Here is a 23,003-nt window from a genome sequence, read left to right as displayed (position 1 = left end):
TGCCTTCGCAGTTGGCCCGGCCATGCAGCGGGGTACAGTTGTGTCGACGGGACGCACGTCTCCATTCCCTCCTTCAGGGAACGAGGGTTACCATATGTAACCGAGACGTTCCCTATCAAGTCGGTCACTCTCGACGTACGTAGTGACCGACGAATAAGAATCCCTACCAAAGCGCCAAAGCTGCTGCCCCCTTCCAGTGCCCTGTGCAAGCTTCCTGCCCCTTCTTGCCTGGAAGGACGATAGGAGAGGGCTTACACAGAGAGTGTCTTGTCACTGTTGTTCCGTGTTAGCCCATACAGTGAGACTATTGGATACCACTGGGAAAGCGTGCCCTTTCCGTTAGGAAGGAGAACGCTGCGGAAGCCACATTCTTCCCCGAAGGAGTTATGTGGAGATATACATATGGACTAACTCGAAGGTTGTACTGCATATGATATACTGGGTGACTTAGCCCAAGGGAAAGACACAGGCTTCCTGATGTGAACCCATGGAACCCAGCCTAGACCCGGTTCTCAAGGATTCAACAGATAAAGGCCTCTCAGTGCTTCTACCCGTTTAGGGTGAGAACACGGGAGGAGACCCAGCTCTACACGTAGGTTATAAAATCTAGCGAATGTGTTAGGTGTTGCCCAGCCCGCAGTTCTACAGATATCTGTTAGCTAGGCACCAGGTGCCAAAACCCAGGAGAATGCAACGCCTCTCGTAGAGTGAGCAGAGAGGCTCACTCTACGACCCTCGCTCCAACCCTTGCTGCAAGAAAGAAAGCTTGGACCCTATCGAACATCTTCGGGGGTCCCTTCGGAGAGAGGAACACCACTCCACTCACTTCAAGGCGAATCAATGTTGTTAAGTACCACTGGGGGTAAGTCACCTAGAACCTCCGCGTCCCGTCCAGGGACCAGATATGGAGTTTCCAGAGGCCCGAACGCGGGTACCATAAGGTGCCCCATCTCTGAGAAAGAAGGTCCTTCCTCAGAGAAATGGGCCAGGGAGGGGCTGTCACGAGGAGCCAATAGGGAGCCACCAGTAGGACCTGCTCCCCGTCCTCCCTGACTTTGCATAGGGTCTGTACAAGTAGGCTTACTGGGGGAAAGGTTTTTATTTGCGGAGGGGGAGGTCTCTGGAGAGGCAAACAGGTCTACCTGATCCTCCCCAAACTCTCTCCAGATCAGCTGAACCGCCTGGGGTTGGAGTCGCCACTCTCCCGGGAGCACAGCTCGTGATAGCTTGTCTGCCGCAGCGAGTAGACTGAGGGGCGGCCAATGAGCCACTCTGATGCCAAGTTGGGGGAAGCTCCTCAGTCAACTACTGACTGTGGAGAACTACTGGGCTCAGTCCTCGACAGTGTCGCCGAAAAGGCCACTTTGTGAGATGGGAATGTCAAGAAAGTGTACTTTGACGACCTCTCGCACCTCTGCAAGGTAAGCCAGGGTTGCTTCTAGACCAGCAAGGTGGACATCCTCTGGCCGAGGGCCTGCGCAGTGACCTTGATCACGGTTAGTCAACATGCGTAGCTCAACCCCGGCTCAGAACTACCCTTGTGCATTAAGAGAATCTTGGCCTCAAATGCAGGGTGGAGGTGGTCTGTGCACAGCCACCCCACAGTTGAGGGTAGTGAGAGAGGTGTAGCTCCCTACTGCCAAGTTTTCCAATGCACATCCGGGAAAAGACCCGGGAAAGCATGGCCGTCAACTCTGAATCTGAGTCATCATAAGCACACACCATTACAGTGGAAAGCTCAGCATCACCCTCATTTCCAGAGCATAACAGCCCTCTCTCTGATGCAGCGATCGACATCTGATCCTCAGCTGGAGCTCTGAATGAAACGCTATGTTCCCCCATATATATATATATATATATATATATATATATATATATTATTTTATTTATTTTTTTTTGAAGGACAAGCAATCACATCCAGAAGCTGGACAGCTTGTGATGCGCTAGAGGGGGAGGGGCTCTAGGGGGTTGGATCCACGAAGGAGAAGCCCTCGCCGCTCAGGTCACCCAAGCTATACCGAAGTAGACCTCTCCTGGTGGCCCCCAGAGAGGGCGCTACAACGGAGAATAGGTAAGGGGGCCATGAATGTATTGTAAGCTGTTTTGAGCCTAGATTCCTCGAGGTGTTACACACGAAATCATGCTTTGTTTAAATAGTAATTCAGATACATTTTGAAATATTGTTGTTGTCTTTAATATCTCAGAGCACTTTTAACCAGATAGTAAAGTGATTGTGTGATGTTTTGTTCCACGGATGCTGAGGGTGGCTGAGAGAGGAATGTGTTGAGATGGTGTGTGTGATCTCCCCAGACAGAGCTCTGCTGGAACATTAGACAGCTGCAGAGAATGAGATGATATGTGTGACTGAACACACACACACACACACACACACACACACACACACACACACACACACACACACTGCAGTGTGAAAGCACCCATATGGCAACTGAGATCTCCAAACCTGTGCGCTTCGTTGTCATTCGCAACACAAAAGAGTCACAAACAACAGACCGATCGGCTGAACCTAACACAAAGGAACATGTTTGCTCTTATTCCTGGGATCCTCATTGTGTGTGTGTGTGTGTGTGTGTGTGTGTGTGTGTGTGTGTGTGTGTGTGTGTGTGTGTGTGTGTGTGTGTGTGTGTGTGTGTGTGTGTGTGTGTGTGTGTGTGTGTGTGTGTGTATGTGTGTGTGTGTTCTAAGAGCTGAGCTCAGGGTTTTGAGACTGCAGATAACAGATATCACACAATAACCCTGACCTGCTGTACAGCCATACAGCACCGGCACAACATTACAACCGATTTCGCTAATTCAAATAAAGGTGAAATAAAATTAAATATAAATGTAAAAACTACAATTTAAACAAAAGTTAGACATTGAAACTAAAATATTTGTTGAAATACTTAAACAACTAAAACTGAATTCAAATAAATTGGTAACACTTTACAATAAGGGTCTATTTGTTAACAATAGTTAACATGTAATGAAAAATACTTCTAAGCATGTATCTGTTAATATATAAGGCAGCAGCTATTTGCACTAAATGTAAATAGTTGCAGATACTATTTGCACCTCAGTGTATTTTAGTTTGTTATAAAACAGCATGCAGTAATAACATAATTTTCTTTGTACATGATTACATTTATTACAATAATAAATGGATGCCACATTACTTGTCCCTGTTCCTAAATCCCTCCCCTTCAACTTCCCATTAAACACTAACACCTGTTAGGCACTTACACTTTTGGCACGTTTTTTTTCACACAAATACGGCCAAAAGCACTGCAAGCCTGTGAACAGCAATTTGCAACCGAAAACAACAGAGTCAGGAACTGCAAAACAGATTGATTGCGTAAAATGAAACTTTGTGTAAAAAAATAAACTGTTGCAAATGTCTAAATGGCTTGTTGTGTACAGGAGGCAAAAAAGTTCCCTAAAGAACCCGATTTGTACAGTTGCGTCTTTCTTTTACCTGCACTTAAGGCTGGTTCACACGGGACGATTTGAAAATTGTCGGCCGATTTTCCAAACCTGAGAGACCCCACACACGGGGATAAAAAATCACAGGTCTAACAGTTTTGGTCGTACAGTGTGTGGTGCGCAGCCACACGGCAAAATCAACACATCACACACGAACCGATTTGACTCCCGAGCATTCTCAGGTCTTTGCAGAAATCGCGCAAAATACCTCGAGATCAAACGTGACTTCAGAGTAAACAATCATGGCGGACGAAGAGGATGCAGTGGCAATAGTTTGTAGTTTGTTTTTAACCGAAAAAAAAAAGTTATCAAAAGAAAAGGCGATGATCTCTGACGTCCACCGGACTTTCTGGTGCGCCATGCCGCCGGCTGTTTTGATTATATTTCCCGGTGTTTCCTCGCGCCTCGTCACCTCGCTTTCTGATTGGCTACACTCCACAGTCCACAGGCTGCGTGCTCGGGGGACACCACACACGAGAAGAAATCGGGCCAAATAAATCCAACATGTTGGATATCCCCGATTTGAGATCGGAGCGGTCCCGACGTCCTTCCGAGCAGACGAGAGCAGTCTTAACACACCACACACGGCAGGAATATCTGATCAGATTATTTTACGATAATCGGAGCATCCTTAAGATTGTCGGAAGGGGTGAATCGGGGCTAAAATCGGCCTAATTATCCTGCCGTGTGAACTAGGCTTTAGTTTTGGCACGATTCTCTCACTAATTGAGTTTAGCAAGCGCGAAGAGGAGGGCGGGTCCACCTTCTTCATGTAGCCAATCAAATGAGCTTCTCGCTGACTCTCGTTTTACTCTTATCTGATTGGTTCAATAAACACGGCAAGTGTCAGCCATACAGCAAAACTCGAGGGGTGCTTCTCAATATCCCTCCTCGTCTCCTCTCTCCTTCGTCCTCCATCCTATGACCCGGAAACCTGATCGAGCTCAGCCATCTTGAAGGACATCTCAATTCTCTAATTGCACCGCGAGGAGTCGAGGATCGAGGAGTGAGGAGGCTTCCCGAGGAGTTATGAGCGAGGATACACAGGTGTATCCTATGCGGAAGAGTTTTATCGACTAAACGTGATGCAAGTTTAAATTCTCCTCCCCCTTCACATCGGTCACAATAATTTGAATTTATACTTTACCTTTGCAGTTTAAATAAACCACACATCTCACATATTTCAACAGGGTATCTTGCTTCATTATTATTTATGAATTTCTTAAATAACCAAACTTTCACAACATAAGGGCAGATCCTCTGAGCGCTGCTGATGACGCTGTGAAGTGACGCTCGACTGATAAAGTATTCCAATGTATAAAAAAGCTTTGATTCGATTCCTCTGTCCTCCTTTTCTTTCCTTGCAGCCTTCCCTCGTATCCTACAGGGGGAGGAGCTGAGACGCGAGGAAAGGAAGCGAGGAAAGGAAACGAGGATGCACAAATAAGAAATGAGAAGCACCCAATGAGTGAGAGAATCGTGCCAAAACTGTAAGGTAAAAGAAAGATGCAACTGTACAAATCGGGTTCTTTTGGGAACTTTTTTGCCTCATGTACACAAGTCATTTAGACATTTGCAACAGTTAATTTTTTTACACAAAGTTTCATTTTACGTGATCAATCTGTTTTGCAGTTCCTGACTCTGTTGTTTTCGCTTGCAAATTGCTGTTCACAGGCTTGCAGTGCTTTTGGCCGTATTTGTGTGAAAAAAAAAAAACGTGCCAAAAGTGTACAGATCCTATTTATTTTGCGTTAGCATGAATCTGCAGTTTCACAATACATGCATTACACTTACGAATAACAGTAAAATGCAGCAAATATTTTTTTCTTACACATGAAAGGCGATTTACACCTTTACAAATCTTCTCTTGCAAACGCAAATTTTATTTACGCTTGCAATCTTATGTACACTTTCACAAATCTTACCCTGCGCATGCGATTCTTTATGGCATCATATTACCTTCATAAAAAAAAGATCAAAACAAAGTGAAAGCAAAATGAATAAAACTTAAAATAACATTTTAATTAAAATCTAATTAGAAGAATTTCAAATATTCTAATAGTATATAAATGGTACTAAAATAACACGTAAAACACCTCTTTGCACACTAAAACACACATACAACCTATAATGAGCTAATTACTGCTTAATTACTGCCTAATCTTTAGGTTGCATAATATGGAGATGCAGTTTTTTACAGTGTGTGTGTGTGTGTGTGTGTGTGTGTGTGTGTGTGTGTGTGTCTGTGTGTGTGTGTGTGTGTGTGTGTGTGTGTGTGTGTGTGTGTGTGTGTGTGTGTGTGTGTGTGTGTGTGTGTGTGTGTGTGTGTGTGTGAGTGAGTGAGTGAGTGAGTGAGTGAGTAAATGTGTGTGTGTGTGTGTGTGTGTGTGTCTGTGTGTGTGTGTGTGTGTGTGTGTGTGTGTGTGTGTGTGTGTGTGTGTGTGTGTGTGTGTGTGTGTGTGTGTGTGTATGTGAGTGAGTGAGTGAGTGAGTAAATGTGTGTGTGTGTGTGTGTGTGTGTGTGTGTGTGTGTGTGTGTGTGTGTGTGTGTGTGTGTGTGTGTGTGTGTGTGTGTGTGTGTGTGTGTGTGTGTGTGTGTGTGTGTGTGTGTGTGTGTGTGTGTGTGTGTGTGTGTGTGTGTGTGTGTGTTTAACCTGCCGTCAGTCGCACCTGTTCTCCATGTCGGCGCTGCACTTGGGTGACAGAAGCTCAAAGGACTTGGTGAACTTCACCACCTGCAGGAGACATTAAAGTGAGCAGGATTAGAGAGATGCAGCAGCAGGAGATGAAGAGGAAGAGGAGGAAGAAGAGGAAGAGGAGGAGGAGGAAGATGGAGAGGAAGATGAGAGGAAGATAAAGATGAAGAGGACGAGGATGAGGAAGATGGAGAGGAAGAGGAGGATGGAGAGGAAGATGAGGAGGAGGAAGATGGAGAGGAAGATGAAGAGGACGAGGAGGAGGAAGAGGAGGAGGAGGAAGATGGAGAGGAAGATAAAGATGAAGAGGACGAGGATGAGGAAGATGGAGAGGAAGAGGAGGATGGAGAGGAAGATGAAGAGGAAGAGGAGGAGGAGGATGGAGAGGAAGATGAAGAGAAGGAAGAGGAACAGGAAGAGGAGGAAGCTGAGGGATCAGAGTGTACCGGAGACTCGATGTCCTCCAGGAGCTGGACGGAGCAGCGTTCACACTTCAGCAGAGTCTGAGCTCGATGCATGATCTTCCTCACGATCTTCTCCAGATCCGTCTGCTCCTCGAACAGATCGTTCACAACCTCCAGAAGAGCCTACACACACATAGACAAAACCGGAACATAGTTGACGTAGTTGAAGGATATGAATGCAAATATTTCTAGCTATGCAACAAGCTAGAGGAGCATTTCATGCATCATTACATTCTGAGAAGTGTTACATTCCCAAGTAATGGACATTCGGCAAGGGTCCTAAAGGATGAGTGTAAACTGGTCTATTTAATGGCTAGTTATGTGTTTGAGGTCAACTGCATGTTTAAAGGGATTTTACTCACCCTCATTTAATCTCAAACTTAATTTTCTTTCTTTAATATAATGTAATTCACTAGGACACATTTCTCAAAACTCTTCACACAGTGAGCACAACATCAGTCTATGAGAGCTGAGCTGGATCACTTATCATTGCTTTGGCACAAAATGCATTCAATGACTACATCTTTCAAATTACATGAATACATTTCTCACTTAGACTCAAACTCAGTGTACCTACAGGCCAATTTGCACATTTACGTTCATTTCAAAACTGATAAACTTATCATAATACAAAACTGAATCTAAAATAATTTAATTAAAATATTTTTTTTGAGAGAGATGCTAATGGTCCAGTCCGATTCAATGATCTATGCTAAGCTATGCTAAAAGTGGTACCGCCAGACCCGGAGATCGGCTGAATGGATTCGAAAACGGTAAAACTCCACTGTTTAACTCTGGGGGAGCTGTAAAATTAGCCTATTTCCAAAAAAAGTGGAGTATCCCTTTAAGGCCAGACAAGTAGAATGTTGAGGGTTGGTTTGTAGGGAAGGACTACACGCCTGCGCGCATATATTCAAAAGCGCATACCTATAGACTGAACTCGTAATACGCATGTGCACGCCATCGCCGTTCTCACTGGTTCGCGTTTTTAAAGTTTGCACAGAGAGAACTTAAAGAGTTTTCTGTTAGAACGGTGTCGTGTTAGCGGCCCCTAAGTTAATAACTAATGATCGTTGCGACAGAAGTGAATCAATCAAACTAACTTTAGCTGGACAATAACTTTATTCTAGAGCTGCTGTAAAGCCAAAACTTTAATTTCCTATTATCACTGTAAAGCTGCTTTGGAACTATCTACATTGTTAAAAGCACTATATAAATGAAGATGACTTGACTTGACTTTGCAGGGAAAGTTCGTGTAAGCCAAATCTACGCAGATTTAGTGCAAGTACTCGACTCGTGAGTTATCATGATATATTAAATACAGCGTATTGTGCAGAATCTGCGCATATCTGGTTTACTTGAACACACATGTCACTACGCAACAAATAATGGTGCACTTGTTCATTTGCATTGAAGCATTAGCAAAGATTAAAAAGCATTTGGTTAACAGAAAAGACATTGTTATTTTCCAACATCCTACATTGTTTTGATGTTCTTTGTACTGTAATGATCTGTCTTCCTAAAACACATTTTTGGGGAAAAGGATGAGGATGAAAGAGGAAGGGAGGAGATGGCTTGATGACAGGATTTTGTTAAATAAGAAATCAAATTATGAAATCCAAATTGCATTATATATATATATATATATATATATCTGAATGGCCGGTAACTTAAAAATGTAGTCAAATTGGCTGGTGAGTGAAAAAGTTCATTTCAAACCCTGAACACAAAATATAGCATTTTAAATTAATTTTTGTATGAAAACATTAAAAACTTGTTTTGTGATGTTGATTATGTGTGAAAACATATCATCACAGTCTGTGAAAAGGGTCCACATCATTCTCATTCTCTCTCTTTATGTTCTTGTTTTCTGGCATTATGTTCCTCTGTGATCGATTTTAAAATGTGTTGATGATGCTCTAAAGACGCCACAACTCAGATTTATGCTTCCCCAGCCACACACACATCTCTTCTTGATTCAGGACCTCTAGATGCAGGAACAGAGTGTGTAGGAAGCATAAGATCAATAGATAGATACACACATACTACGTAATAAACACCCACATGACATTTATAGCGCACGCACACAGCGCTGTCCTGTTACAGTAGGAGGGGGGCAGAGGTATAATACGGTTTTAATGAAGTCAGTGCTGAATTAAGTGTGTTCTTACCCTGCTCCTGTCGTACTCTTTCCTGGAGGCAGCGAACAGTTGGGCGTTTGAGATGGCAATGCCACAGAAGGGAAGGTACATCTGCAACACCTGCACAGACAGAAGAGTGTGTTGAAGTGTAGCATCAGTGTGAGTATAATGTGTCCTGGACAAACACTGGAACAACAGTCTCTCCAAAACACACAGTGGTTTCAGCCTGACAAAGGACTATACCATAGTTAAAGTCAAATTATGTCAATCTATGAATTACGTTAATATATTAAGTTGGTCTTTATAATAAATAATATTTTTTCTTTGTATGAATGAATATATCTCTGATAGGAAACAATTTGTTTGTATTAACAAATACAAATCTACCTCTGTCACTATCTCCCGTGGTGTACCTCACGGATCAGTTCTTGGTCCTCTTCTATTTTCAATTTACATGCTTCCTCTTGGCCAGATCATTAAATGCCATGTTTTAATTTTTATAGTTATGCCAACAATACACACATTTATTTGCAGTCTTCCCTCCCCCATACATAATTTCTAGTAAACTTCATGCAACTGAATGCTGACAAAACTGAGATTCTGCTAGTTGGCCCCAAATCGCTTTGCTCCTCCTTCATATTGATGGAGTCCTGGTTAGGCATTATAAAACGGATAGTTCCGGTCCTTGATTCTGATTGGTTGAGCCGCGTTCAAAGCCATTGTAAATTACTCAACAAACACACACCTGTGACCGCATTACATTAGTGTTACTGCTGTTTGTGATTCTTTGTTGCTGCATGTGTTGCTTGGCAACCTCTTTGGATCCACATCGCTATTTTTTGTTGCTGGTGTTTATTTTATGAATAAAATAAATATTCAAATTAATATTTTTTGGGAGTAACCGTTTTATAAAAGCAATAAGCCCCTTGAAGCCGTGTTTTACAGTGGATTTAGAAGAGCTAAGGGGGTTTTAGGCAATAACAATGCCCCTTAGCTGTTCTAAATCCACTGTAAAGCACGTCTTCAAGGGGCTTATTGCTTAATTCACCAGCTGTTCGGGATCTGGGAGTTCTGTTTGATTCTAAATTATGTTTCGAACAGCCATATCAGCCAGCTTGTTAAATTTCGTTTTTTCAACCTTTACAATATTGTTCGCATATACTGTATCCTTCAATTAACCATAAAGATGCTGAAACGTTATTCACACTTTCATAACCTCTAAATTGGACTATTGTAAATCCTTGTTTAAAGGCCTTCCGGCTAAAGTCCTTAATCGCCTAACTGGTACAAAACTCTGTTGCTTATGCCCTTACATTTAACAAAAAAATCTGCTCACATCACTCCCGATCCTTCACCGAACACTAGCTCTCTATTGTCTATCGCATTCAGTTCAAACTATACTTGTCTTATATTATAAGGCCTGTCATGGTTTAGCACCTTCATATCTTGCTGACTTAATTCAGCCGTACGGTCCCGCCTGTACTCTTAGATCTAATTCACACAACCTGCTTGTTTTACCCAAGTTCAAACTGTCTACTTTTGGTGGTAGGGCGTTCAGTAATAGGTGATTGAATTCCTGAATCAACATCTTTGTTGATCCTGGAACAACACTGCAGTCAACCAATCAGATTTGAGGGACAAGTTTAGGCTTAAAACCAGGGTTAGGTGCTTCTACATCAGTATTATTCACCTATCATTTCCCTTTGATTTTAGGGAAAAGTTATAGGTAGGGTTAGGTTTACGGGTAGGGATATGGTTAGGACAAAATTTTCGGACAGGAATGTTGTGCCAGGATCAACGAAACAGGAACATTTCTGACTTGGCCAAATCACAGAGGCCTCAGTATTATGGGCTCTGAGATCTGGAATAAGCTGCCCCAGAAATGATGTGCTATCTCATCACTACAGACTTTTATTTTGTAATTAGTATTTTATTGAATTTTGAACATCACTGATACATTGTAATCAACATTGTAGTCAACTTTACAATTGACAACTTAACATATATCCCATTGTGATGATACATTTTTGAATGTACACAAATAAATAAAAAGATTAAGCAAAAAGGAATAATAGAAATCAAATAAAAATAAATAAATAAATAAAAATAAAATAAATAAATAAAATAACAAAAAAACACACACAGATCAAATGTAAATTTTTCTACAAGCATCACCCTCTCATCTGGTAGCAATATATTGCACGTATTTTATCACTACAGACTTTTAAGACAGAACTTAAAACTCATTTATTCACATTGTTTTGCAATTGATTGGTTCCCCTTTCTGTTATTTCAATACTTGTTCAGTTATTATCTGCCATGCTATATGCTTATCGTTTGAATGCTTGTTCTGATGATTGTACTTTGCTTGTACTTCCGTATTTTCTGTATTATCTGTCTATTTTGTAGTGTCCTTGGGTCCTTGAAAGGCACTATATCAATAAAACATATTATTATTTATTATTACTGGAGGTCTTTGTAGTTTTTAAAATACTCAGCAATAGTGTTAACTGATGAATTTACACATGGTTTGTCTTAAAGCATATATAAAAACACCACATAGACATATAAACAACATTAAAAACTTGATTTTCACCACAAGGTGTCTTCAATAACTCCATAACTATGAATGGTCCATATGCATGTGTTTGTGGTCATTCTGTTAAATAATGTGAGTATGTGATTTTCAATCTCCCTGCTATTCGACTGTATGAGGCTGTCTTGTGTGTCTCAATAACTCTGTTGGGCGCACTTCTTTCAATATCTTATAAACTCAACTTAATTGAATTCTAGAATACAAAGAAGTGTGACAGAGACAACAAAACTTCATTGTCCTGAATACAAATTTCTGTTTCCTCACCCACCGCTGTGCTTTTAAAGGTCTGAGATCTCCTCTAGCTCTCCCGATGCCAAACACACACTCAGACTGCTGTCAGAATGACAAAAACACACTCACATTTCTCTTGTAGGGAGCCAGAGAGCCTCTATGAGAGAAATGAGTGTAGTCATAATGTTGAGGTAATATAAACAGGTTCATATTAAAATTCTGTCAGGAACCACATCAAAACCTGCCTCAGGACAAGTCAGCGTGACACCACAGAGAGGCCTGGATGAATCTGTCAGCCCTGAAGTCACAGAGAGTGCAGGTAAATGGGGTTCTGGAGTAATTGGATTCTGTCTGACTGCCCATTAGTCTGGGCTGCATGGGAGACTGCTGCACTGAGTCTGTTTACCACACTGTTAAAGCGTTTAATAAAGAGTGGATGTGACCTGAACCTGTGGGAGCGATCAACAGGTTCTTCTCACAGCACGCTGTCCGCTCATTTAAACTGTTAGGCTAATGAAACGAGGGAATTGAGCTCCTTCACATGGAAACACACAACAACTTTATACAAGTTATGACTGAACTATTTCATTACTGCTTCATTCCCCTGTGGGCCTTCTAAGCAAAGTATTGTTGCAGGTTTTGTTCCTAAACTTCTTTATCACTGTAGCAGTGGCAGCTGCTGGTATTTCAAACAGGGGAAGCTCATTTTCGGCCTATATCATAAAAATTGTCCATTTATTTATACTTAAATTCTGCCCTACGTTCCTTTTCAAGAAAATGCTCTGTGACCGTGTCGTACAACTAGGCGTCTGTTCCAGTGACTTGACCAGTGTCCTCTCAATGGCCAGCAGAGTTAGGTATAATTGTATAAATGTAATAATATAATAAAGGTATAAATAATAATATAATAAAGTATAATAATACTACAACTAATAATATATTTTTAAATTATTACTACTAATAATATAAAAATTATAATAAGTAATAATATAATAAAGGTATAAATGTATAATTGTGTGAAATGTATTAGGAAAATTGGCTAACAATTTCGACAAGCAAATACCAAGAAAGAGGTTGTAGCAGTTTGACTACACTTGCAAAGTCCGTGATGGGACTGAGCTCGAACAGCTTCAGAATCAGAGACTTTTTATTGTATGAAATCGCTGTCAATCAAAAGGAGATGCAGCCTTTCGACAGACCCTCCAATCATCACGCAGAAGCCCGGAGTCCGGGCCAGCCCACTCCTCATTCACCCCTAGAGACGCTGAGCGTCCGTGGGCGGGACATAATCGCAGCATTTATCCAATGACTGTCTAGTTTTCGAAGCACTGAAAAAAACTGTTCAAAGCAGCTCCATTGAAGTCACTGACGCTGGGCTTCAACAGGGAAATGCACTGTGACGCAACGGGAATGAATGAGAAGGAAATCGAGTCAGCCGACCTGCTATATGTAGCTGATTCTGAACGAACTCATCTTTGAGATGAACGTTTTCTAACGCATTTTTAGTCAATAAAATGTTAACACAATAGTACATATTTGACCATTATTTGTTTGACATTATAGGGGAAGCCGAGCTTCCCTTGCAGTCTTAAAGAAATCCCCACTGCACTGTAGTCTACTTATGTTTCTGCACCATAATTTAGTTTCTCATGATCATTTTGCACCCGCTATACCTTTAAGAGTTCTATGTAAATGACCTTTGATATGATTGGCTAAGCTCTTTACATTGTAAACTGAATAATAATGTGCACTTTGAGGTTGTGGGTTAGCTGACGGGTCCAAAATAGTTTTTGAATGTACTATCCATCCTTCAACAGCGTCTCTGCAAAGCTTCAACTGCATTGTGACAGGATCACAAAACAATCAGCGCTGAAATGAAACACTCAAACTGTCACGATCAGACTGATAGAATCAGACTTCATCTTTCATATTGCGGTACATCAAAAAAGTTCAAGTTTGGTGAACTTTGACCTTTAGATCTGTATAACAAGGAGATGAGTGACCAATAGAGGATCTTAACGTCACAGACTGAGCTCTTGGCTGAGTTAAATGCAGCACATTTGAAGGAAGCAACAAGCGTGTGATTCTTTTGTGTTCTTCATTCAGCCAGCACCATTTGCACGATCATTCACAAATCACAGTTACAGCTCGGTACAATACTGACAGTCACGCCAAACGTAACATGAACGACTGCTAACCCTTCTTTTCTTCTCTTCTAGGTCTACTCTGAGGGTTCTCTGGCTACTGCCACCAAATGGATACCCATCTATGGAACTACAATAATGACAAATGTATTTGAAACAAAAAAGCTTGTTGAATTGCACTAATAAAAATTATAAAATGCATTTATACCATGTTTGCTATTTAATGCATTGTAATTTTAGGATTTGCTTTTTTATGTAGCTGAAATACAACATTGTTGTATATTAAAGCTGTGAATATTTCAATTCAAAACGTTTCACACATTTTCATTATTAAAAATTCAATAATCCATAATCACCTTTCAGATTTAACTTTAAAAATATTTGGTCTGTTTAAAAATACAATGTATTATATTCGACAGGCAATTTGTTAGTCCATTTTTTTCTGCTTAAATTCGCTTCCACAAATTCGACAGAAAATTCAACATTGCACATCCAGGATCCAGTTCCCAGATGTGCAATGTTGAACCAATGCATAATCTCTGTGTGCTATTTGTCGGCTCACCAGCCGGTGGTGCAAGTGCGTGTTGACAAAAACCAGAGCAAACGTTCGAGAGAGTCATTTATTCACAAAAACGGATTTACAGAAATGGAGCAAGTAGGTATGTGACCTAAATACCTGTGTATGTGATGATTATCAGGGCCAGTATATATGCAGAAAAGCTGATAAAGGCACAAAAGTTGTGTTTACGTTTAATTCAATGTCTTCACGGTTACTTTCCCTGTGTATGTGCTGTAATACGACTGGGGTTACCCTTATACGTCATACTCCAGATTTCCCAACAACACTTAAAGGGATAGTTCACTTTAAAATAAATTTTTGGTATGTTTTAGCTTACCTCAAGGGCATACAAGATGTAGATGTCTTTTTTTCCGCAGTAGTTTCAATTTTGATATTTTTAGGTCAAAGCGTTCTTGTCTGTCAGTCATATAATGCAGGTCTATGGTCATCACCTCAAAGAGCATGCACAGAGTCCAAATTAAAACAATTCCCCGTCGTCCAAATTAAACATTTCCCCATCGTAAGTACACATTAATGGCCTAAGACACGAAACGAGCGGTTTGTGTGAGAAAACGAACAGTATTTATATCGTTTTTACCTCTTATACACAGACATGTCCAAGTGATCTGATCTGACGTGTACGCAGACTGGTGCATAGATATATACACTAGATGTTGCCTTGTCTACGGCAGTTCATTGGAACGAATGTCTTTAAGGCGACATCTAGTGTATATATCTATGCACCAGTCTGCGTACACGTCAGATCAGATCACTTGGACATGGCTGTGTATAAGAGGTAAAAACGATATAAATACTGTTCGTTTTCTCACACAAACCGCTCGTTTCGTGTCTTAGGCCATCAATGTGTACTTACGATGGGGAATTGTTTAATTTGGACGACGGGGAATTGTTTTAATTTGGACTCTGTGCTTGTGTTTTGAGATAATGACCATAGACCTGCATTATATGACTGACAGACAAGAACGGTTTGACCTAAAAATATAAACATTGAAACTACTGCGGAAAAAAAGACACCTACATCTTGGATGCCCTTGAGGTAAGCTAAAACATACCAAAAATGTATTTCAAAGTGAACTAGCCTTTAATGTGAAAAATGCTTAACATGGCTTAATGGACTAATACAAGACTTACTATAAACATTATTGGTGGTGCATACTATATTCAGGTAAGCAGGTGCACTCAGAATATCAACATAATGTGCAAGGTTTCAAGTTCCCTCCTATAGAAACCTGTTATAAAGAAAACGCTTAACATGTCTTATTAGACTAATAAAATAACGATCAAACTCAGTATACAATTTATTGATGTACAATATACACACTATAAACTATATACAACAAGCAGATGAGCACAGAAAATGCTTTGCTGTAGAAAATCATGAAATCGTTGCCAAAAAAAAAAAAAAGCTTAACTTGGCTTAATGCATATAGGCTATAAAAAGACCAAACTCACTATATTGGTTTTGCAAGCAGATGAGACTAGAGAAATGCAACACACTACACTGTACGCAAAGCATTTTCTTTTTAATGGTTTTCTATGGGATGAAAATGGGAAACGTGAAACTTTTGGGAGGGATGTAAGTGTATTGTGATTGTCAAAAACATTTGGTAACTAAACAGAATTGTATTAAGTTCCATTTTAGTGACAACATGTTTCAACATGGTACAATGACTGATAGGCCTCTGTTTTTAATATTGCTTGATATAAAATTGACAAATTTCACGATTTCATTTCAATTCAATTCTTGTGATCTGATTCTGATCTGGATTCAATATCGATTAATTTAGATAAATATTAGGTACAGTAGATACGTTAGATAAAGGTTAAAAATAACAACTCAAATATAGCTAAATAATGCATTTGTTATAACAACTTAATAATATTTTAATGATATAAGTAAAAATATAATATGTTAATATAGTGCACATGATATTTAACTCAATTCAATTCACATTTATTTGTATAGCAATTTTCACAATAGGCTACACATAATTTCAAAGGTTTGCCTTCTCTAGAAAGGTAAAGTCAAATCGATACACAAGATCATTTGTACCATTAGCTGTTAAATACTTGAACCAGCTCTAAACATCGCAATTTGTAATTTTTCCAGGATGATATTTATGGGTTAATTGTGTTATTTTTTGTATTTTTTTGTATTTTTTACTGTATTTATGTGTTGGCTGTGCCAATGGCTGCTGTGGAACAAATTGCCCCTCCTTGGGGATAATAAATAAATAAAGTAAAGTAAAGCAGCTTTACAGAAAGTGCATGAGTCCATATTACAATTTAGAGTGATCTGTTATCAGAGGAAACTGTCTGAGTTAAGTATTTCAGAAATGTACATATACACGTCACAGTTAGCTAAAAATGTATTAATTTAAACAATGTAATAATTTAATGCAGAAACAATGATTCTCATTGAATTTGAATAGTACTTGTTTGTTAACAAATGATAATGATATTTAGAAAATATAGCATTGGTGCAAAATCTAGCAAAATACTCCTCTCTATAGCAAGTTTTTCTAGCCAACTAACGTGCTATGGTCATTAAATGGCTTTCCTGAATATCCTAGTAATATCCTTAATATTCGACTTAATGTTAGTCAACGAGAAGAGGCTCAGTCGACCAAATTTTAATTAGTCTGTTAGTCTAAAAAAAACTTTAAAAAAACTAAAAGTATGCAAAAATTTACTAAAATGTAGTATGAAGTATAAAGAAAATACAATGGTATATGAACACATTAATTATACTGTGTGTTTAACTATTGCATGGTTTTCTATGAAGTATCATGGAGTATGTGTGGTACAGTAATTTTGCAAGGGCTCTATCGGCTAAAAATCCTAAGCATTGACCAGCTGTATGGAGAGACACACACATCCTGTAAGGCAGATCTGCGTCACTCTGCTCTGCGTCACTGTCTGAGAGAATATTATATTGTATTGAATACACAGTAATTCCTCAGCTCTACCTTCTGCTAATCCCACAGAGAATTCACAGGACTATTCACAGTACTGTGGCATTTCACAACAAAGGCCAGAGAGTGGTGTGCCCGTCTGGGAGCCCAGCAGCACATCCAGACTCTCAGAAACACACATTAATGCAGATCATCTGCAGAGCTTTCAAACAAATATCAGATTTGTGGCCACAACATTGAACAGTATGAACTGCTGTCTCATAAAAACGCACTTTTTTTTTAGAAGAATATGTGGTTTTGCTATGCAGATGTTGCTAAGTGTTGCTAAGGTGTTATTTTTCAATGGTTTTAGCCAGGTTAAATGCTGTTTCTGGGATTTTTGCATTACAAGGGCACTGCTAAGAATTTTGGAATTCTTTAGTTTCAGACTTTCAATCCGTCCAGTCGGAGGATATTAAACATGTTTGTTATTTTAAGTCGAGTTAATCACAACGTGGTGCTTCTTGTCTGGTGTGCGACCGGCTTAACAAAGTGCAGTAAATTGACAAACTCAAGCACAAACTGAGGGCTAGATAACACAAACTAATCAGGGGTAAAACAGGACAGGTGTGACTAAATCAGTGAGCTAACCATAGAAACTAACAAGAGATGGGAACAAGGAACAAAGGAAACAGAAACAGAAAATAGTGCAAAACCAACTCAATGTCAAACTCCAACACAGATTAAACGAGACATAACCCTGACATTTCCCCCATCAAGAAGGCGCTTTAAAAACATTAAAGCAGTCCAACAGAGGAGGGAGGACGGGGGCTTTAGAGGAGGATGCAGAGCTGGCACGGGACATCCCAGGACGAGGGAGGAGCCAGAGGGGAGATAACGGTGGGAGGAGCCAGGGTGTAACTCCCAGCAGGAGCACCAGGATGCAGGCCCATGATGGAGTTGAAGGAGGGAGGAGCCATGGAGGAGAAGCCGGAGCCTGATGGAGCCAAAGAGGTGGAGAGATGAGTTGCAGACGGAGGCCCGGAAGTCCATGACCAAGGCAGAGCTGGAGGGACGACGGTCACAGGTGGAGCCAAGGGAGCGAGGAGCCAAGGTGTAGCCGACTGGTCGATGGGGAGATGAGAAGTGAAAGGATTAGAGATTTAGATGGAGTTAGAGGGTCGACAATCCAGGGCGGAGCTGGTAATCTGGAAGCCCAAGTCGCATCCAGGATGCTTGGAGCAGGCAGCTTAGAAGGAGACGAGGGGCTGAATGGAGTCAGCGAAGACAGGGCCAAAGAACTGGGTAACATGGGCAGGGAGTTACAAAACAGCCTCCTTCGCCAATTCAGGACAGGCAGAGAGTTTAAAAGCCGCCTTCATGGCCGACACGGGACAGGCAGAGGAGGTGGGGTGAGAACATCACAGACTATACTGATTTGATGCTGGGTGATGGAACAGTCATGGTGCTGTGCGAAGAAATGGGAATTGTGCTAACTCTTTCACTCTCCTCCACAATTACAAGGGGGCTAGAATTCATGCCATTTACTGCAGCCTCTGGAGTATGGGCGAAGCTCCAATACATTTCCTCTTACTCCACAAGGTCCTCAGGGATGCACCTGGTCAAGCACAAACTGAGGGCTAGATATATACAAAGTAATCAGGGGTAAAAAAGAAAAGGACAGGTGTGACTAAATCAATGAAATTATGAGTAACCATGGAAACTAACAAGAAGTGGGAACAAGGAACAGGAACAGAAAAACATTGCAAAACCAGCTCAATGTCAAACTCAGACACAGATCAAATGAGACATAACCTTGAAAAAGTGTGTTTATGATTAGGGTAAAAAATTAAAATATTATGGTAATAAATACCAGTTTTTCAACATCAAGTAGCATAATAAACTATTATTGTTTGGTTAAAAAAAACTAGAAAGCGGCTGACAATGAAAGCCTCGCGCAGTTTAAAATGACTGTGCCTTCACTAACGTTAAAAATAAAGTGGACTGTGGTATTGCTGCATTGACCAGCAATGGTCTGAAGTGACATCTGTGTGAGCCGTGCTTCATGCATAGCTACAATATTTACAATAGACAATGGACTTTTCACCCAAATTTTCACTAATGTGACCACACATTTAGCCTATTAACCGTTACCTTTTTCCCTATCACACATTTTAGTAATCACCGTAGGTCTCATTCGAAAACTTAAACACTCACAATTCATCCTGTGAAAACTTCTTTGCGTTACTATGGAGCCCCGCACATGACATTTGGGAAAAAATATGTACATCATGGCAACGATTTAACAAACCATTCCCACAACTTACTAATACATCAGCACGTTTTACTAATGTGTTCTCTTGTTCCCTTGATTGAATTAAATCATGTGCACAATATAATAATTACTTTCCTCGTTTTACTAAATCATGCAGACAATATAATTTGTTCCATTGTTTAGCACTCAAAACGAGTATATTTATGAGTATATATAAACAGTATGTGTGTGTGTGCGTGTGTGTGTGTGTGTGTGTGTGTGTGTGTGTGTGTGTGTGTGTGTGTGTGTGTGTGTGCCTTATCACATCTATGCTAAAAAAATAGGTAGCACACCTCTCCTCAAAAGGCTGCAAAATATGATATCATTCATGTCTCTAACACAAATGAATTACATGAACTACAGCGTAAAGTTGAATACTTTAAGGTTTACCCTAAACATGAGCAATAGTAATTGTAATGCTTGCCCAACAAACACCATTAACACACACAATAACAGCATTAGCATAAATCCAAAGCTCCATTCATTAAGTGATGAACTATATTCTGGACGCATGCAAATGAACAACCCATAATTGTTTCTCCACAAAATGAACAGAACAAAACCTCATCTTTTCATTAAATATACAATACGTCTACCATATTGTATGTATGTTTAGAAAACTCTAATGTCTGGTGTGGTACTAAGACTTGCCCGCCAAAACAGAATCTAAAAGTGGCACCTTTGTCTCTGTGGGCTGGAAACAATCGCCGAGTTTTCTCTGTTCTGCCTCTCTGTCTCGCACACACAGGGAAGAGTTTCATCATTAATTCAGCAGTTAGTAGCATGCATGACATGATGCTAATGTACAATGAAAAGCACATGAAATCCCAATGCACTGAACTCGATCTGGGGCTCACAGCAACAAACACATGCAGTCATACAAACACACAATAAAAAGGATAGTTTGCCCCAATTATATTTCTGACAACATTTACTCGTCCTCTTGTCATTCCAAACCAATATGATTTTCTTTCTTCCATGGAAAACAAAAGGATATACATGCAAGATGATTTCAAGCTCCACAAAAGTATCATAACATTAGTCCATATGACGCATGGACTATGATTCTGTGTCCAAAGCCATACGGCAGGTTTATGTGTAGAACAGACCAATATGTACATTATTATTCACCCCTTCTTGTGAAAAAGAAGTACATTTCATGATACTTTTAATAAGATTATAATACTTCAAAAGAACATTCTTAAGTGTAAACTGAATGTAATGTATCCCGACACTTCATTGCAATTAAATGAAAATGTATTATCGCTTACATTTATATTTAATGCACTTTGCTGAACTTTAGAGGTAAGAAGGACTTAAGTACATCTTTACATGTAATTTCATAATTACTTCTATTGTCTTTGAAATATGGTTAAACTGTACTGCTTAATGTACTGACTGACAAGCATTTATGACAAGCTTGTAAACTATAACTTTAATATCATTTCTATTGGAACTTTTGTCTCATGTATTTAAATATATTTGTAATTACACATTTGTATTGATGAAGTTAGTTGCAATTTAGTACATTTAAAATATATTAACTTTAAATGTAATATCAAATAACACTACAGTTAAAATTAGAATCAAGTACCTTACATGTGCTTTAGTATGGCAACACATCAAAATAAGTACTTCTTTAAAGCGTGAAAAAGATTATTAGAACATTAGGATTTAAGTTTTTTTATTTGACATTTGTAACGGAATTTCAGACTAAGAGACAGGATATTCATCACACCCAAACAAGTATTTCTTGAACAGATGGAATGCAAATATGAGTAATATCAAAGTGTCCCTATGAAATCAAAATGGAAGTTTTGGGGCTTTTAGTATGAATATGTTAGCCTTAAGGTTATCTATAAGCTTGTGTGCTGCAAAACAATGACAAAATTCGCATTTAGAAGATAAGCATTCAAAACTTACAGTTTCTCCCTTCCGCCAATATGGATCAACGATTTTGATGACATCACTCTGCTTCTCATCACATCTTCTGTCCAATCAAATGCTCTCTAGAATCTAAAGCGTCCTGCCCCTCTACACTATAAATAGATGCTGAAACTGTGGCTGAAATCTGTATGGTGAATGGCACATAATGCACTATATAAGGGATAGAGAAATAATCAGAGTGTAAATATGCTTTCCATTGGTCAAATTAAGTCTGGTTTTACGTTTGTGTCACGTAAACCCCCGTAGCGGGCACACAGTCTGCTCTGGTCCAGAGGCACGATAGAGGCACAGAGTGTATCAAATGTACGAGTCGGCGCAGACCACAAAATATAACTGGCCTATTTGAATTCCACACAGAATGCTATATTTTAAAGTGATATGGAGGAGATTAGGAGGAGAAACTGTTAAAATGACTCTGCATTAGAAACAGCACTGACGAATAGAAAAGAAAACACCAGTGGCATGCACCAACATAAATTACACACTTTTCAAACTACACAACCTCAGCATTATTATGATCACTGTTTTGCTTTAGTAACAGTTTCATATTAAATCTAAAGAGGGAATCTATTAGACTGTTACTGTCATTAGCTTTATCAAGCTCAACGGCAGCTTTATCAAGCTCAACGGCTCAGGTCGAGCAGTGATATAAACAAAACGCTATTGGCTATTTTTTAAATGGGAGGAGCTGCTCGATATGTCCCGCCCTGTCTTCCTGTTTCAGTGGAAATTACATCACCACAATGAATAACGCTGCGTGTTTCAAGGCACTTCAGTGGGACTTTAATAACAAAGTCCTTTCCTATTACCGGGTAGCTTGGGATGAGATGAAGAACGGTGAGTGGAGGAGACTGGAGAGCACACACTTCTTGGATGGTTGGAACAGGTGAGTAGCAGAGCGGGGAACAGATGAGGAAACACAGGTAGGTAATTGGAGAGTCTTACTAGGAGAACCCTGGAGGAATGCGAGGAGATCTAAGAAGTATAGCTGGGAATTCAAGGAAAGGAGGTACTGTAGTCGACCCCCAGGGTGCCTTGAGTACAGGATTTCTCAAATGGTGTAGACAGTTTCAATGTCCAGGATTAGAGGCAGGGGGGCTCGTCAGCGGGACCAGGAATCAGAGACAGGAGGGTGGTAAAGCTTGAAAACATGAAATGAGCAGTAAATTCTATAGTGGGGAGAAAGGTGAAGTCATGTGACGGTTAATTTGCCAGGTTATGGGGAATGGACCAATGAATTTGGGACTTAGGCTTTTGCTGGGCAGCCGCTGTCTGATATCCCGAGTGGAGAGTCACACCATTCTGCCCGGGCTGGTAGGTGGGAGTATCGGTCTGACGGGCATTTGCGTGACCCTTCTGATGGCACACTGCCAATTGGAGATAGTGGTAAGCTGCGTCCCAGACCCTCTCACTCTCCTGGAACCAGTGAGTGACTGATGGTGCATCCAATGGGTCCCCGGACCAAGAGAACAGAGGGGGATGGAAGCCAAGTACGCACTGAAACAGGGTGAGA

At 40.2% G+C, this 23,003-nt stretch overlaps 1 protein-coding gene across 2 annotated transcripts in view; it reads right to left on the bottom strand.

Annotated features, from left to right (window-relative positions):
- Positions 1-23,003, bottom strand: part of pde11a (phosphodiesterase 11a) — a 100,065-nt gene that overhangs the window by 61,753 nt on the left and 15,309 nt on the right. For both annotated transcript variants that reach the window (XM_082176089.1, XM_082176088.1), the window contains exons 3-5: positions 8,815-8,904; positions 6,626-6,766; positions 6,154-6,218 (exon numbers count right to left, since the gene is read on the bottom strand). In XM_082176089.1, coding sequence (XP_082032215.1) covers positions 6,154-6,218; positions 6,626-6,766; positions 8,815-8,904 — 296 coding nt within the window. The remainder of the gene's footprint in view (positions 1-6,153; positions 6,219-6,625; positions 6,767-8,814; positions 8,905-23,003) is intronic.

This window comes from Leuciscus leuciscus, assembly GCF_965113295.1.
Source record: "Leuciscus leuciscus genome assembly, chromosome: 7".
NCBI lineage: Eukaryota > Metazoa > Chordata > Actinopteri > Cypriniformes > Leuciscidae > Leuciscus > Leuciscus leuciscus.
Note: the sequence above shows the minus strand (reverse complement) of the source record. Positions and strands in the feature narration are given on the sequence as shown.